General features: G+C 41.3%; 1 protein-coding gene across 1 annotated transcript in view; it reads left to right on the plus strand.

Moving 5' to 3' along the window:
* The first annotated feature begins 789 nt into the window (after positions 1 to 789).
* The window catches only part of Iav (transient receptor potential cation channel subfamily V iav), a 51,777-nt gene continuing 33,966 nt past the window's right edge, over positions 790 to 18,600 (plus strand). Inside the window, exons 1-4 of the mRNA XM_076393383.1 lie at positions 790 to 1,611; positions 3,119 to 3,344; positions 12,334 to 12,449; positions 16,074 to 16,310. Of these exons, the coding sequence (XP_076249498.1) occupies positions 790 to 1,611; positions 3,119 to 3,344; positions 12,334 to 12,449; positions 16,074 to 16,310 (1,401 nt within the window). The remainder of the gene's footprint in view (positions 1,612 to 3,118; positions 3,345 to 12,333; positions 12,450 to 16,073; positions 16,311 to 18,600) is intronic.

Here is an 18,600-nt window from a genome sequence, read left to right on the forward strand (position 1 = left end):
TATCCACCTACGTATATTTTGTGCTAAGAATCACAACAAAAGCTGACCACTACAGTGCCCCATCAAAAGTAACTCAGACGAAACAAAATGATAACTCGAAACCCTACGAAACCAGTAACAAAATCCCATCAAACCTCTACCGCAATTTCTGAACGACATACCGCAGTCATCTTCTACAAACACAATCTACTCACAACCTCAAGCGAACCTCCCCAAAACCTAAAACCTACACAGGTCCCTCACTCACTTCTGACATCCCTCGCTACAAAAATCCCAAGAATTCAAGAAAATCCTATTTAACATACCTCTCACCCAGAAAACACCCTACTCAAAGCACTCCTCGCTCTAGAACCCCCAAAAGCAAGCACTCAAGGTACCCCAAGAAATCAATTACTCCCCAAACCCAAAAGTCGCAGCACCCCAGTGACCCCTTGGTGCCAGTCTCCGCTAGGCACAGGTTATAGATTGTTTGGCGCTCCGAACGGTTGCTACAACCAGAAAGCACCGTTCCACCTGTGCGCAATCGTTAGTCCTGAACGCGTGGTGCCGCAGGTTGCGTCGTAATCCCCGATCCCATCTGTCCACACGGCTCGCAACGTGTCGGGGGACCTCAGGCCTCAGAAAATGGAGAAATCCCCTCGGACAGCTGAGAACCCTCGAGGGAGATCGCACTCGGGCGTCGGTTGATTAAACGAGAGCAGAGTAGACGGAGTAGAACCATCCTGGAGTGGACGCTCGGAGGAAGACAACTGGAGGACGCTTGGAACGGGCTAACAGGGGGATGTCTGAATGGGTGGTGTCTGCTCGTGTCGAGGTCGCGATAGCCAGGTCAACGCTGGCTCGATCCTTGACCGTGTGATCAGTCAGGCGAGCGACGAGGACCAATGCCTGCTCTACCGGCTGGCCAATTACAAGAAGGGGGGCGAGCTGATAGAGTCGTACAACCTCGGCGGTCAGGCGAAGGTGGAGAAATTAATCAGGGAGCAGTTCGGGGTGCTGATGTACGCGGATGGCAAGGGCCAGGTGATCAATCGGGCGGAGTACCTGCGCTGGAAGTTCCGCGACCTCGAGCAGGTCGTGCTGCCCATCGAGGCCTCGCTGTCCAGGTTCGACCCCCTGGCACAGTGGAGCGACCACGAGGCCTGCTGGCAGATGCAGTACAGGGGCTCTCTGGGGGAGAGCCTTCTCCATGTTTTAATCATATGCGACACGAGGGTGCACACACGCATCGCTCGCGTCCTCGTCAAGTGCTTCCCGCGGCTGGCGATCGACGTCGTCGAGGGCGAGGAGTACCTCGGCGCCAGCGCGCTGCACCTCGCGATCGCGTACAATAACAACGAGCTGGTGCAAGATCTCGTCGAGGCGGGCGCGATAATCTCGCAGAGAGCGACCGGCAGCTTTTTCCTGCCGAGGGACCAACAGAGGACGAACCCAGCCAGGAACACAGACTACGAGGGATTAGCCTATTTGGGGGAGTATCCGCTCGCGTGGGCCGCCTGCTGCGCCAACGAGAGCGTTTATAACTTGCTGCTTGATTCCGGAGCGGACCCGGATGAGCAGGACTCCTTTGGGAATATGATCTTGCATATGGTGGTGGTTTGCGATAAATTGGTAGGTATTTTTTTTGGGGAACTTGGGGACTGTTGTGAGAGTACTCGGAGACTGTTTTTGGGAGCTAAGATAGATGAGGCGGCGGAGTTGGGAAGGTTTGTTGAGGTGAACATTGGGGAGGAGTGAAATTGTGTTCATGTATAAATACTGTTCAGAGTTTAGGAGATGGGTAATGGAAGTAAGGTGGATTTTGCTGGTGCTAGGGACCATCTCCTAAGCTTTGAACAATACTTGCTCCTATTTATTCTTCTGTGTCAGTTACAAGCAGCATCAGACTCTATGAAAATTTATCTATTATTAAATTTATTAAAATAAGAGACTTAACTTTTTATACATTTATCAAACAATCATTGTCACACATGAAGTACGAAGTTTCTACTGATCATAGTTAATTCCACAGTAAGAAAATCGAGTACAGTAGCTCAGTTTATAACGAGATCAAACTGAACTACAACAGTACAAAACTGCTTGTAACTTGGGAGTCAGGTCAAATAGAACAAGTACCTGTATAAATTATTCTTGTATTTTCAAGTCATTTGTTAAGCTAAGTCTACATGCCTTGAAACACCTTGCACAACAAAAAACACAATCTACAAAGATACATATATGGTGACTCACTGATTTGTTCACGAAGAATCATGCAATTTTCATACACAAAGTTCGATATTATCTTTTGTATTCATTTCTTAGTCACCATGGATATTTACAGCGCATGAGTACTGGAGGTATATTACATTGAATTATAATTTGAACTGTGAGACCTGAAGGCTTTAGATAAACCGAAAAATGAAAACATGTGCACAAATTTGTGAGTCACTGTGCAGATATGTTCGACTATAGTTACGTGTGATTTAATTTGAATTTTCAAATGTTCAAATATTTAAATACTAAAAATTCAAATATTTAAAATTCAAATATTCAAATTTCCTACTACTCAAACTTTCAAGTTCTTTTTAACTCTTTTAATTTTCGAATTCTAATTTTTTCCACAAAACATATTCACGTCCTCGCGCATAGTTTTACGCAGGAATCCAAAACTCTCGAAAAAGTAACTATAATCGATGCACCACTGTACGAGACCTCGGCAAATTTTATTTGAAACAAAAATGACCAACAACTCCTCAGCAAATTCTATTTAAAATGAAGATAAATAACAATTTCTCATGAAATTTTGCTTAAAACAAACATAAATAACTGTTTGAAATCCTCCTTGAACCGATTTCATTTAAAAAGTGCCTAGGTCTGCTCTAAAACAATCCTCTCTCCTTCCCCAAATACCAAAGCGCCTCCCTAATAACAGGTCGATCGCTCCGACGACAGAAGCAATCGACTTATCGCATCAACCTTCGATCACCTCCACGCTCCGTTACTCCCTTTCACCTCTACAGATCCCGTTTAATACCGTCCTATCGAGCCAGAGCGTCGCGCCCTACTCTAAGTACATTTTTCCTCAGACACACCGAGATTTCCACTAAATCGAGTACAAAAGCGCCGCTGTATAACGTAGGACATGTTCGGCTATGCCCTCCGTCATCCGAAGCTTCCTGCTCGCAATGGGATCGTGAACGCTGCCGGCCTGACCCCATTGACGCTCGCTTGCCAGCTGGGTCGCGCTGAGGTCTTCCGGGAGATGTTAGAACTGTCTGCACGGGAATTCTGGCGCTACAGTAATATCACCTGCTCGGCGTACCCCCTCAATGCACTCGACACACTGTTACCCGACGGCAGAACAAGTACGTCGTAATGCTAATCGAATTACACGGTTTTGAGAATCGCCGTCCTAGAGTTCGTCATTCGGGAGCACGTTCAAGTGGCCACTCGCTTTGTGACGTGACTTCGTGTAATTGTCAGGGGGGGTGGCTCAAGGCCGAATTCTCCTTAAGTAGCTGCCAAGTGGCTACAGCCGACCGTTCACGTTTTTTAATACAGATCGACGATGGGGTCCGTCGATATAGATTTCCTATCGGTACACGACGCCTTTCTTTCTCCTGCCTCCCTGCCTTTATTATAGAACGTCGGTCTGCTGGGAGAAGGGAGCAGGTCTTTGGTCGAGAGATGGAGCATGGTAGAAACGAACGAAATAAATGCGAGTACTGGAGTACTGCGGAGGTTTGAGAGGGCTTGGTTGTAACGAGAAGTATTTGGGGCTTTCCATCGAAGTGTATTTTCATGTTCTTTTGTGGTATTTGTGGGGTGTATCGGCGTGGAAGATACTGGATATTACTTTTGGAAATAATAGAGTTCTTTGAATGGGGTTTGGAGGTTAAATTTTCTGACTATGGGGTGGGGATGCACTTTTGTTGCACTGTGGTTTGATAGAGTTTTAGAGCTCTCAGGGAGAAAGTTCTGGGTTTAGTGGAAAGGTACTTTTATGTGAAGCAGCATTCAAAAATTTGAATGTGAAGATTCGAATATTTGGCTATTTGAATACTTCAAAATTCTCATTTTTCCAAATTCAAATATGACAAAAATTAGGTATATGAAAATTTGAGTATTTGAAAATTTAAATATATGAAAATTTGAATATTTATTAAAAAATCTGAAACTTCAAAGTAGACAGATTTGTAGGTCTACAGTAGATAGTGTCGGCAGTAGTCAGACTGTCAGTAGCCGCCTGTTCTGTGTCTCCCTAAAGCCTCTACAATTCTACCCGTCTATCCACTCATACCCAGTCAAAACTCAAACTCACTTCCCTTAAAAAATTCTAATCCACAACTTCCCCTTATCTTACTGCCCCACTGATACCCACCACCAATTGACTCTATCCTTTCACCAATACCCCAACATCTCTCAACGTCTACTTCTACCCCATCATACCCGCCACCCCCAAATCCCAAAAACCCCAGCACCTTTACAACCACCTCCTCAAAAAACCCTCACACCCCTTCTCACCACCCCATCTCCACCTCATCGATACAATCTCGAACTTCTTCTCTCCCCTCCCTCGAACAGAGCAATCATATTCCGCACAGCATCGAACCCCTCCGCGGCAGCGATGGTGGGAATTCAATATTTCGTGGCGTCTAATTTCCATGAAATTCGTCTCCGACAGAGGCGACACACGGGTCTGGGCGCCGCGACGCTCTGCATTTAAAGAGCCGGTGGCTGTGGCAATCGGACCGCTGCCAAAATTGTATCGAAGTTCCCCCGCCCGTTCTCGAGACGTGTAGAGTGGATGCCTCGCGACGCGCTATCGACGAGTTTTCTAGACGTTCGGGTGATTCATTGGGGCCTGTAGGATGCCTGGAAGATTGCGCCAGCGTGGGCTGGCTGAAGCTGGGGAGGCGGCGGCGCGGTAAGAACGAAGACAAGGGAAAAGCGGGTCGTTGCAGGATGCAATTACGGCCATTTAACGAAGTTTCGAGATTAGCCGCGGACGCGGAGTTGGCTGCTCGCGTTTCATTTAGTTTCGGAATCCATTATCCCTTCAGCCAGGCCCCTTCACCGCCCCTTCGCCCCCTGTTGCCCTGGCGGGGGCGTCTCTGCCGCGGCGTGGATGTCATCCGATGGGTTCAACGACGGCTGAGAGACGAGACGAGCCGAGGTGACAGGGCGAGGGGGCAAGTGCAGAGGCAGAACCAGGGGGTGGAGCGAGTATATATCAGAGGGGGTGAACTTTCGGCTCGCTCCTTCCTCCACGGGCACGCTTAATTACTCTAAGCCAAGGCCAGAGTCCGTCAGTTAGTTAGCCAACCAGCTCGAGTAAACCAGTCACTGTCCCCCTCCCTGTCACCCCCTTCACGGTAGACCTCTTCCCTTTTGCCCCCGTTTTTCTCTCGTTTTCGGCGTCGTTCCTTCGTCCTCCAGGCCCACCCACCCTCGGGCTCCTTTTTGCTCGGCGTAGGGCAAAAAAGAAGGAACGAAAGGACCAGGGGGAAGAAACGACAGGAAAGGCTCTGTGGACGATTCAGTTTTGTGGAATGGTGTAATTCTTTCTTGAAAATCTTTCGACATACCTTGTGTACTCTCCCCCTTCTCGGTGCTTTATTTTTATCTCTGGATTTCTGGACCAGACGAAATGGCCGGGTCCTTCGCGTTGCGTTGTCTCTGTCCTGGGCACCCTTCCGACTGGAGAAAATGTTATCCTTCCAGAACAGAGGGAAACAAGATTTCTGAAGGAATTTGAAGAAACAAGGGATGGAAAAATGAAAGGAGGACAGTCTGTCGAGGAAATAGTATTTTACGGTTTAGTTGCGACGCCGTGTGGTCGTGAAAGAGGGAGGAGGGCAAAAAAGGGTGGAAAATATAGGTGAAGCAGGGTGGCGAGATACGAGATTGGTCAATAAAATTTCTGACGCCGTTCATCCCTCCTTTTGTATCGGGATCGGATGTTCTTTTCTCGGAAGTGTCCCAGACTTGGGGAGATTATTTTTTATTTAGGATGCTGCGTGTGGAGACGATGGCGCTGAGATTTCAGAGAGTTTGGGAACTTTGAGGAGAGATTTCTAAGTATGTGTAGAATTTTATTGACATGGAGGTATTTATTGATTTCGTCTTGATGAAAGGACCAGGACAATTTTTGGAATTTGGAAATTGAAAATTCTGGAGTGCTCGAGTTAGGCAGTGCAGTCTAGTTCTATACTTGATGCATTGTTCTGACGATTGATCCGTGTAATACGAACAAAAGTGTATGGCAAGAGGACAATGAACTATTAATTGAAATATCGGTCTTGAAAATAGTCTTTTCCAAAATTTGAAAAATTTGTAAATTTATAGTGGATACAAAAATTTGAATATTTAAATATTAGAAAATTTGAATTTTTGAAAACTGAGATATTTGAATATTTTAGAATTCGAGAATTTGAAAATTTAAAAATTGGAAAATTTGAACAGTTCGTTATATTACAGAAGACAGAAATATTTAAACACTAGACATTTCGAAATTTAAAAAATTGAAATATTTGAAAATGTGGAAGCTTCATGATTTTACAGAAAATCGAAAGATTTGATTATTAGAAAATTTGAATATTTGAAAAATTAACAATATAAACATCAAAAAATGTCATAAATGTACGAGTCTACAATAAACAGAAAAACTTGATAAAATAAATATCAGAAACTTATGACATCTAAACACTGAAATATTTGATAATTTATTAATTCAACAAGATAAAAGCCTATTAAAAAAGAAAATTTCTGGCTTCCCCCCTTTGATGTCGAGATCCAGTGGCAATCCATTGAGTCTGGTGAAGTTTATGGGGACACGACAAAGGTTACTGATATAATCTGCCGCTCTATTACATTACTGGCGATCGACTTTTGATGCTCCCTGATGGAATTAAGCCCGGGAAGATAGCTTAAATCGATTAGCCGAACACGGACGACCGCCTGCCTCCGCTAAAACGTTAATAATTATCTGAGCAAGGCACTTAGGGATGATTATCAACGACAACGAGACGGCAAGGCGTCGACGGTGATTCGTCATTCAGTTGGGCTGGTTCAACGTCCGTTTTTGCGCACTGGACTATGGCGTTTACGAGCCTGGACCACCAACTGGGCAGGGCCAGGGAAAACTTTCGGGGAGGACTGCTGCTCTAGGAATTAGATATAATTACGAGTTGTGGTAACGACCGTGCGCATGTTGCTAAGTCTATTGTATATGCAAAGTTTGGCCTCCTTGAACTAGAGCTCTGTGGGTTTATCGCGTGAAATTGAAAATTGGATCATTGGACTTGGACACTTGGTGTCTGAATGTCTATGTACTTAGAGAACACTAGAATTGTGAATAAAAAAATGTTCCTTTGATGGACAATCGTATACATTATGTGTTGTATGTGAAGGAAGATACTGTTAAAGAAAGTGTTACAGTGTCTAAAATATGTGAGCTTCTAGGGAGAATAATTTATTGCTCTCTTTTTTTGCTTAATGTATATGTAAATACACCTATGTGAAAAATGAGGAAAAATTGGATGATACACTACATATGAAAACACATTCATTCTTGAAAAGTCCATTCCAGTACTTTTAAGTACCTAGCTTGACAGTATTTATACATTTAACTAAAATATTCGAAAGGACAATTTTTTCAAGGAAATCCTTTTCTACTGTTTTAGAAGAAAAATTCTACTCTTTTTAAAGAAGAATGTAGAATATTTGGAATATCTTGTGTAGATAATTCTTGGAAAATTCAAATACAGTTTTGGTTGCATAACAAAACTCACCGATGAGCTCTAAAGAAAGGATTTTAACTAATGAACGAATATCACAAAGTGAAGATATTGATAGATACTGGGATTTTTCCCTCTGAGTCAAGAGCACTTTGTACAATTGATCTCTCTGACTCACGTCGCACAAATCAGACTGTCAACAGCTAACAAGTAGATGGATATGTCTTGTTATGGGATATCTTTTGTTTACACTTTCTGCGGTCTCGTGGCTTACGTATCTGTTTCGTTTTCAGTTCATTTGTTCAGGAACGAGTAACCGTGCTGCTCTTAATTCCAGTTAATTGATTCCATTCTAAGTATTCAAACAGTACAACTTTCAAGCTACTGCGGACAGTTCCCAGAACCTTTGAATATTTAGCTTTGAAATGCGTTCAGTAAACTGAACCAACGAACAAAGATGTAGTAGATAACTTTCTCGATCTGGGAATAGGAAATTACTGATCGAGTTTGGTGAAAATCATCAGGCTTCACTGCATCATATTTTCGGAACACTTAGGTTCCTTTATGAGGAGAACTTTGCAAGTGAAACTTTACTCTTTAATGAATCTCTGCTAGTTTCAGGAAGTCGATAAGATGAAGATGCCAATATTCTATTCACTTTTTGAGATATAGAGGTAATATTTTATGGGGCTCTGACAAAATATGAATATTTGACTATTTCGATGCTTCCATCTTTGAATATTTACATATCTGAAAATTGGTATATTTGAAAATCTGAATATTTCATAATCCGAATATTCCAAAACCTGAATATTTCAAAATTTGAACATTCAATTATCTGAATACTTCAATATTTATATATTCCAATATTTGAATATTCAGAAATTTGAATATTCCAATATTAGAGTACTAAAAAATTTGAAAATTTAAAAATTCCAAGATTAGAAAACATGCCATTTGGAATATTTTTCAAAAATTATATATCTCGTATTAAAAATTCGAATACTAACGACCTTGAACACTTAAAATTGTAGAAATTCGTGTACCTCAAATTGAAGAAATCTCCAAAACTACAGACTCGTTAAAAAGCAAGCATTACGCTCGTAGACCTCTCCTCATTAGACCCACGACGTTACTTAAGCATCTGAACACCCCATGAGTACTCCGATTTCGCGGAAGCCCATTTTCTCAGACCGCAACCGCGCCGCAAAGTATTCGCGTCTACCCTGGCGTTCACGTTCGCACCGCTCCTTGATACCGATCGCAAATGACCATCAACCCCGACAGGCAATAAATATCAAACGCACATCGAACTCGAGCGAAGCACGAGCATCGGCGGTATCCATTGAATTACCGCCCGCACCTATCCCCCTGTATTAACCATGCAACCCGTATCGAGTACAGCAATTTGCATCTCACTGGCTAAATAATTATGACAGACATTCGCTCGCTAGAGAAGGCGTGGAAAGGTTCGACCGTTTGAGAAGACGGAGAAGCTGAATGGAAGAGTTTGGATGGTTCGACGTGGAACGCGCGGATATTCGTTGCAATTTTGCCTGCACATCTGAAATTCAATTTCCCAGGCAAAAGCTGCCGTGGAAAGTTCCCATCAATGGCTCCTCCCCCCCGCCCTGCCCTGCCTTGCCCTGCCTTGCCGCAAACGGGGGACAGAGAGGAAGGTGGATAGCGAAGAAAAGGGAGAGAGAGGGAGAGAGAGGGAAAGAGAGACAGAGAGACAGGGAGAAAGGAGAATCGAGATTGACAAGAGACGCGGGAACCGTTAAAACGTTTCCTTGAAAATATCCGATGGAATTGGGAACTTTCCTGACGCTTTAAGCCACCGTGAAAGCGGCTTTTGCTTAGGTCGACGAGTAATTAAAGAGTCTGAGGAACACCGATCGACCCGAGGACCCATCGCTAAGAATTTGACGCGGCGTCGAGACCCCCCTGGTGTCTCGAGGTCGCAAAAAGGGGGAATCGATCGGGCGCGAGGGCGCATACAGGGGAACTTGTACGAAAGTTCGAAACGAACCCTTAATATTTCACGGCGAAGTCAGCTGAACAAACTTCGATAATCAATACGGGCTGACACGGTTTAAGGTTCATTGGCCCGATGCACACCGATATTTGTCACCTATCCAAATTTCTCCCCGCTTGTTCCTTGCCGCGACTATTTAGTGGGCCGATGCAAGGGAGACGCGCGCGCCCCCGCTGTCGGAAGCCAAATTGGTCAACTACGTCGGATAAAAGGCGGGGAGGGCTGATGGTGTTGGAAACATTGTCAAATTTGGCAGGGCGCACCGTTGCTCCCGTTTGATACGCTCGCTAGAGTAGTTTGTGTACTTCGAATAATTTGCTAACGTTTCGGGCTGGTTTCGCGGAATGGAGGGATAAGTAAGATGGATTATATTGCAGTTTTGGGGGATTTTCGGGACTGAAATTTGGGAAGCGTGAGAGGCTGTTTTTCTGGTCAAAGTCTTGTTCTCGTTTGAAGAAAGGGGATATTAGAAAATATTAGCGATGATGGATTATATTGCGTGCTCGTGTGAATTATGAGAACTGGAATTTAAGAAGTGTAAGAAGCTAGTTTTGTGGAGGAAGTTTCTTCTATTTTAAAGGAAGGGAATACATGTTCGAAAATATTAGCGATGGTGGATTAAATTGCTCTTCTTTTTATGAAGAGAACTGAGATTTAGGAACTCTATGAAGCTGTTCTTGTAGAAGAAGATTGCTTCCATTTCATGTATATATTTTAAAGAAGGGAAATGTCCAAAGATATTAGCAATCCCTTGATACATGGTAATTTTATAGTATTTGGTGATATTTGAATTTAGTGTTTCAAAAATTGATCCATTCTGTAATTTGAAATAAAAAATGTTCAACTCGCTAAGAATATTTTGTATAAGTTCGTGGTAAGATGAGAGAAGTTTCATGCAACTTTTCATGTAAATAGTAGATACAAATACTTCCATCCATGGTGACGTTACATCTCGTAAACCCCACGAACCCTCATTATTCGTCCACGCGACAATACCGCGAACAAGAAGAGCAGTAAAACTCTCCCTCAGACCTAATATTTTCTGAAGCGTTGGGAATCTACACTACCAGTCAAAAGTATGGGATAGCAGTTTACCAGAAGTGTCAATATTCCAGTTTGCTAGTAAAACCAATATCCTGGGTGTTCGACGGTGTCAGAAATTTTAAAGGGTGATTCTATGTGCTAAAATAAGGCCACGATCAAGAATGACGAAATTGTGTTTAAAGCTTCGCTTTCGAGCCATTAATTATTAGACACACCTAAAACTCGCGTGAATAGTGTCTGACTTGTCGTGCTGTATTTACGTATTCTACTGAAAATGAGATCACTGGATTTGGATTTGGTTTGGCTATTAATACGCGATAGCAGTAGAATGAGTCCTAAGTCAGACGTTTCCCGTGAACTTCAGATCTGTTCGCCATAATTAATAACTTTGAAACGAAGTTCCAAGTACGATTTTATTTTTAATTTTTGCTCTATTTTGGCTCGTAGAATCTTTTCTTAACTTTTTAAGGGAGGCAAGAATTTTTGCCATTCGAAAGAACTACTTTTTATTCCCTCAAAATGCTTTCCATAGTTTTAGCCTATTTTCCGGACAGTAAAGACGAATCAAAAGACGCACCGTATGTACAATTAATTTGCGAAGATGGATATAACTAATCTCTGAACTTAATCCCCTAAAGGAAAGTGCCACATATGTGTGCATTCAGTTTCTCTCAAATTCATGCATAATAAAAAAGACCCAATAATATCCCTTAAGAAATTTTCTATTTCTCTGAGTATGTTTTAAATAAATACATTCATAAAATAAAATACAATTATTCTATTTAAAAAAATTCGTTCCCCAAGAGGTTAAGATATTAAACCTTGCAACACCTCTCATCACACCCCCTGTATAATAATAATAATAAAAAACAAAAAGACAAACAGTCACCATATTAAAACAGCAAGTAAAAACTAAATTATTATACCACTGGTCCACACTTGTCAACGTGCAGCACAATAAGAAGTGATCCCATACTTTTGCCCGCTGCTGTACCCCTATCCAGTAGCGCAGGGTCCATCCGCAGCCAGACAGTTTTCGTGCCTTCAAACTCGCGTAATTGTCTGTGCGGGTAGACAGAGTGCAGCCCTCCAAGTTCCATCCCGCTTTTACATTAGTAACACTTTCTAACAGCCTTTAGTACTCGCATTTATGGGTTCGCCGAAATTCAAACACCGCATCGAACTACCATTAGCCTGACTCTTGTGCAGCTCAGCCCAGCGAGCCCCGAGATTAACGAGTCCCCCCGAATTCTTCGGGCGCGGAAGTAACATAAACTTTTATCTTCGCATGCAAGGAGAGAAGTTTAGCACCGCACGTGGCGCGGTTACGGAAAAAGCGACCCCTCGGGGTCGAAAGGGTGAGCGGAGGGGGGTTCGGTTCGAGACTCCAGTGTCTAATATATGTGCGCTGGGCGCGTGTATAGGCGCGCACACGACGCTAATGCAAAACCCATAATTATCGCCGTTGCTAGGGAGAACCCTAAAGTGATGTTCCATTAACCGCAAATGGTCCTCTCCGAATTTCTATTTCAGACTGGAACTCCGCGCTATTTATCATTCTGAACGGTACGAAGGAGGAGCACTTGGACATGCTGGACGGTGGTATTATTCAGCGATTACTCGAGGAAAAATGGAAGACCTTCGCGCGGGTAAGTGCGTCCACGTGACAATATTCTCGCTCGTTTCCACGCCGGGGCATTTTTCACGGCCTTAACTTCGACCGAGCTGCACGTTCGAACCCTGTGAAGAACCAAGAGTATCTGTTCCCTTTCAAAATTCGACCCCGAATTACGCGTTCCGCCGACGAATAACGGGGCAAAGTGGCGCATGAATCATGAGAACTGGGGACCATTTCTGGGGCTGTTTGCCCCGCGGGTGTTACCTCTTAATGGCGTTATTATTGGTTAGAATTTAGTTTCAGTTGTCTTTAAGGATGTGAACGAGCTTCTTGGCTCTGTGTTTAGTGAATTTTTTCGGAAGATTTTAGTAAACTGATTATTATAAATAGTAGGTGATAATGTTGCCGTGTAGGAGATTTTAGTACGTGTCGAAATTTGTCTAGTGCATACAATAAGTAAAATATTCATTTTAATTAATAGAGAAAGCCTGTAAGAGTAATGCTCACTTTTTAAGAAGTCTTTGTTAGTTTGCAGAAGTTACGAAATGACCGATAGTTTCGAATATATTGACAATCAATAATCAAAGCTGGTCTGTACATTTTATTCTTTTAAAAGATATGAAAATGTAGAGAATTTAAAAATTGGAGTATTTAAAGCACTTGAACGGTTAAATATTTGGATAGATATTTGAAAATAAAATTTTTTTAAATCAGAAGGTATTTAAGTTTCTAAAAAAAAAATTCCACGCTGAACAAATTGTTGACTCACACCCTCACAGTAAAAAAATGATTAATATCTTCCTAGACAAACTTTTTGAATCAGTGAATGTTTACCAAGAACTTCACCACTGATGCAACAGGAAGCCTTGCATCAACTAATGTCGAAATAAGTGCATAACTTTCCCCATTGAGCATATTCATAATTTTTCCCTAGCATATGAAATGTCAAGTAGAGTGTTAATTGACATATGTCAGTGGTCCTACATGTTCTGCACGATGGCCCAATAGAAGGAGCAGACGAAAAAAATATTCGTGGAGCAATGCTTATTGAGGCGCGCACATTTCAAATTATTCCATCGATTATTGAGTGACGTCGAGTAGACTTGGAGTGACTTCGAACGATTGTCGTCGTCACGCCACGCTCGGACGATCGAGTGGTGATGATGGAGATTCCTGGCGATGTTGAATAAACCCTCGATTTATTCCGATTTACCATGATATGCATCGTGATATCGGTAATCTCTGAATGATCTGAGAACGATAGTCGTCCACGTCGTGTTTGCTCCGATTGATTGCAATTACGATCGTGCATGCCGCTGCCTCTAGTGGGAGTCAATGACCATATAGTGTACAGGATGCTCCTCAATTGCTGATGCCGTTTAACTTGGTAATCAAGTATTCGTCCATTTTACACGAATTATTTTAAAAATGTTTATACCATGTTTCAAGCTTTGCAAAAAATATGTGGGATAAAATTATTAGAAATTTTTAGGCTCCTTCCCTGGACTTTTTTCCCCTGGAAAATTTGAATATTTAAATATTTGAAAATTTCAATATTTCATAGCTTGAATATTTTAATATTTGAATATTTAAAGATTTGAAAAATTTAAAATCATTCGTATTAGAACAAACACAGTAATAGAGTTCCCCACCTTGATACGCGATGGATTAATGCAAATTATAGGTCATGCGTCAACGTTTCGAATGCAGCACAGGGCATTCATGAAAAATTTGCAGTAGCGCTAATGGAACATTCTATCTACGCGTGTAAGTACTCCGAAACATTGTACTAACAGGGCATCCATGATACATTCCACTTATGGTGCTAATCACGACAATGTTTAAACCGCATACAAGTGTCAAATGACCAATTACGCTGTGATACCATACACAGAGATAAGCATGGTTTTAGTGTAATTAATCATGAAGCTCATTCAACGATGGTGCATCATTAGGACTACCCTGTGGATAGTACAGGATATGAAACACTTAAACTGCCGTTTTATAGGGGACGCTCGGTGAATTGTGGTGCAAATGGCGCCAAAGTTATTTCGCGTCGGAAAAACGCGGAAACTATAAAATAAATTTTTTTCGAGTGGATACTGTTTTACGTTTGGGAAAAAGTTTTAAACAAGCGATTATTTCAAGTACTTTCAGACATTTTTTTCGAACTTAATTTATTTATACCTATGTATAGGTCTCTATAATTTTTAAATTTGATAGATTCACTTCAGCGACTGAAAACAGCGTGAAATAGGAATTAAGAATGGGTACAGATCAACACTGTTCAGCGAAAATGCAATTTTTTACTCCATTAATAAGAGTAGATTACTTTCTCCTGTTCGCCCTGTGTCGCACAAGAAAAGGTCTTCTGAGTGATATATTATAGACTTCTTGCGAAGATATCGAAAAAGTCTAGCGTATTCATGCATAGTGGTTCCAAATGCTTTTGATTTATGATTTATGCGGGCATAGTAATGTAGTATTAGAGCAGCTCGCTCACTGAATCACAATACTTTCTAGAGAAAAACTACAGAATTCTGATATAAAATAGCAGAAAGTGACCTCTGAGTAACTCTAAAAACCACTTTAAAAGACCTACTATCAAAAACACTGGTCTTAAAATAATTTTAATACCACTTGACTGAAATGAAAGACGAGAACAAGCTCTATTATTCATTCTGAAAATCACTTGGTCATTTCAATTAATAATTCAATTATTTAATTACCAGTTCCATTATTCACCTTATAGGTCAATTTCTAATTTTAACAATAAATATGGTAGAGGTCACAATATTTTTATTCATTAAATTTCTACGACTGCATATGAAAAATTATGCAAAGGTAACTCACATTTATCACAAACTGAAAAGTTATAAATTTTCTGCACACTACCATTAATCACTTTTTATAATAAAATTGCAGTGATCTTACCATATTGTGTTATAATTGTGATATTACAGCAGTTGAATTTAAATTAACCCTCAGTTAATAGGATCGAGTCACAGTATTTCTTCTAATTGTACTTTTTAATATTTAGTGCGAATAGGATCCACAGGAATAACTTACAAACATTCTTAAATTAATAATTCTTGAATTTGTCTAGGTTTTGTATAGATTCCATTATAATATGGCTCACTATAGAAGCACTGATTCCATTTTAATACATCATAATTAGATTAAGGATTTTTCTACATTTATGAAAATTCGAAACATGTAAAATGAATATAATGATAATGAATATAATGTTCAAAAACATGAAAATATGAAAATTATAGTGCAAATTAGAGTATTTGAAACATGAAGCAAATTTTGATTTACTCTCATTTCTTTAACTGGGTTTCTAAAGACATGAAATTGCATAAAAATCCATTGTATTATAATGCAGATTATAACAATCACCATACCATCTGAAGGCTAATTACACAATCAATTATTTTCCTCACTTTATAATATCTCCATTCCTCCACCCTGGCATTCCCTCCTCTATTCTCCCTCCCACTTCTCCCACACAACAACTTCCCTACTCAAGTCTTGTACCTCCGAGACATTTCTGTACACTTAAGCCTATTTCATCCCCCTGGCGTTCTCCCTCATGCACCTTCTGATTCCCTCGTATTTACATAATACATTTCACTGTCTTCTTCCCCGAAAGTTACAGTTCCTCAAGCGTCTAATAATCCTGGCGTTCCACCTGACATCACTGTCTCTGGCAGTGTACCTGAGGCCCGCCAACTCGGACCCCATGCTCCTGCAATGGCCGGAAGAAATAACGGAAGCTGTTCGCGCTGTATCGGAGTGCATCACTGTGATAGGCGTGCTCGGCTATATTCTGGTGCAACTAGGCGGCGAGATCATCAACATCGGTCTTCTATCGTTCCTGAAACAGCTGGTACGCCTCGAGTGGGGATTCTCGTTTCGCTCGCTGTTAAATCAGGGGCGGATCCAGAAGCTTTGAGGGTTGGGCAAAATGTGTAGAGTACATACAAATTTCAACCTTCTTTTACACGATTCAAAAGTTGCTTCTTATTTTAACTATTATCTGATAGTACAGCCTAAATAAAATTCAGGTTTTTTGACGAGTCTGACTTACATACTTTTTACAATACGTTCGCTGCCGATCACGCGTTAGCGCGTGAGGAGGCTCTCTTCGCAAGTAGCCGCTCACGCACCATCGCGTGATGCATCTATGTTCAGTTAACGAGAGCTGTGCGACTGGCAGTTTGGGTCAATCTGTCACTTCGGATCGACAGCAAAGGTGAAGGTGTTACAAAAGAAAATTCTATATGAAAGAGCTTTAGAGACTATTAAGTGTGTATGCCTAACAAATTGTTCAAAATGTGACACACTTAATATGTTTCGATGTTCTAAGTCTTAAGCGGAGGGATCGCCCCTATCGTCCATCTTCTGGATCCGCCACTGTGCAAAATCTCTATTCCATCGATCCAACCGTGCAAGTTACGATCGCGAAATGCCCCGTTGCGCCGTGGCTCGCGATGGTCGACCGATATCTATTCGCGCCGACACACAGGGGTCGGCAATTTCGAGTCTCTCAGATCGTGCCACGAGCGTCGACGGTTGGGCAAATCTGTGGCTAGTGAACCGTGACGGCGGATGGATGCAGTAACGAAGAAACGGGTTCTTTTTCGAACGAGAGATCGTGTTCCCCGACGCGATGGATCCTTTCCCCCGCGGATCCGCACGAAACTGCGATTAGACCTTCGGGTTATGTCGCGAGGGGTCTCGGGTTTATTGATGGCTGGATTAATTGGTTTCTGGGAGAAACTGCGGGGGAATGAGTGGATGAGAAATGTGACGAATTTCATGGCGATGTGGGGTCGTTTCGGGTTGATTGCTTTGATATGAGATATTGGAATATTGGAATAAGGGGATTTTTAGTGACGGTTGTGTGATTTGTTGATACGATGAGGGGAGATTCTTGAGCGTTGGCGCGGCTTGGATTTTAATAAGGATTTGACAGTTTTGTTCAATTGAGGAATGCCACGAGATAGTACCTAGTAATTAATCCTAGTATGTATACTTTCGCTTTCTGAAGGATTTGAAATTTTTTAAATTTCAATATTTGACAATATCAGTTGCTGAAAACCTCAGTTGTTGAACATTTTAGTCCTGTTTGGAATTTCGAGAATTTAATAATTTGTACGACTGATATATTCGCACCCCGGAATATTAAAATAATGTTTGAATATGTGAAAATTTGAAAATTTAAAAATTTGAATATTTAAATGTTTGAATATTTAAATATTTGAATATTTGAATGTTTGAATATTTGAAAATTTGAATATTGAAATATTTGAATATTGGAATATTTAAAACTATAAATGAGTGAAAGTTCCTAAATTCAAATATCTACAAATATGACAATTACAATATTTAGACATTTGAATATTTCGAAGCTTGACACCCGTAACAACTTTTAAATATTCAGATATGCAGTGAGTTTTATTTATGCATACGAAAATAGTATTTCCACACACTGTAGCAGATATTCGTGTTCGGCTTTATGCTTCAGTTGTAACAGGATACAACGGAACTGTTCTAGCATCTGGCACTGATCTGTTTCCATGAAAGCAAATTCTCTATTAACCCGTCCCAGGGTGGACTATAATATAAGACAGGAGGTATAACTGGGTTAAGCATACGAGGACCATGAAGGACCTAGCACCTCGGAAATTAATTTATTGCCAGCTACATCATAAAGTGGGACACTTGGACGGTCGTATACCACATTTGCCTGACTAAGGATCCCTTAATCCGCTACGTCCCGCGAGCTAATTTCGAAAAATCCCTGGCCAGTCTGTGGAAGGGTTGGAAAACACTTCCATTTAGACTGGAATTATTCCAAACAGAAGTCTCCTTTAATATTAAAGCGAATCCTCGTACCTCCTATAATACATCCGCCCGTAATTCGATTATTAAACCGAAAACATAATTTCTAGTTACTTTTCATGCAATGCCTTGCAGTCGATATTTCCAATAATCCAGTTCAACGAAAAAGAAAAGAAAAAAGAGACAGTAACATAAAAATGTTATCGGAAAACCAGTAATATGAAAGCACTGACATGAAAGCGTTGAATGAAAATCAACGCTGGATTGTAAGCAGCAAAACACACATTTAACGATTAATTCATCTGATATTATGAGCATATTACCAACCGCTA

Source organism: Calliopsis andreniformis, chromosome 3 (assembly GCF_051401765.1).
Source record: "Calliopsis andreniformis isolate RMS-2024a chromosome 3, iyCalAndr_principal, whole genome shotgun sequence".
NCBI classification, from domain to species: domain Eukaryota; kingdom Metazoa; phylum Arthropoda; class Insecta; order Hymenoptera; family Andrenidae; genus Calliopsis; species Calliopsis andreniformis.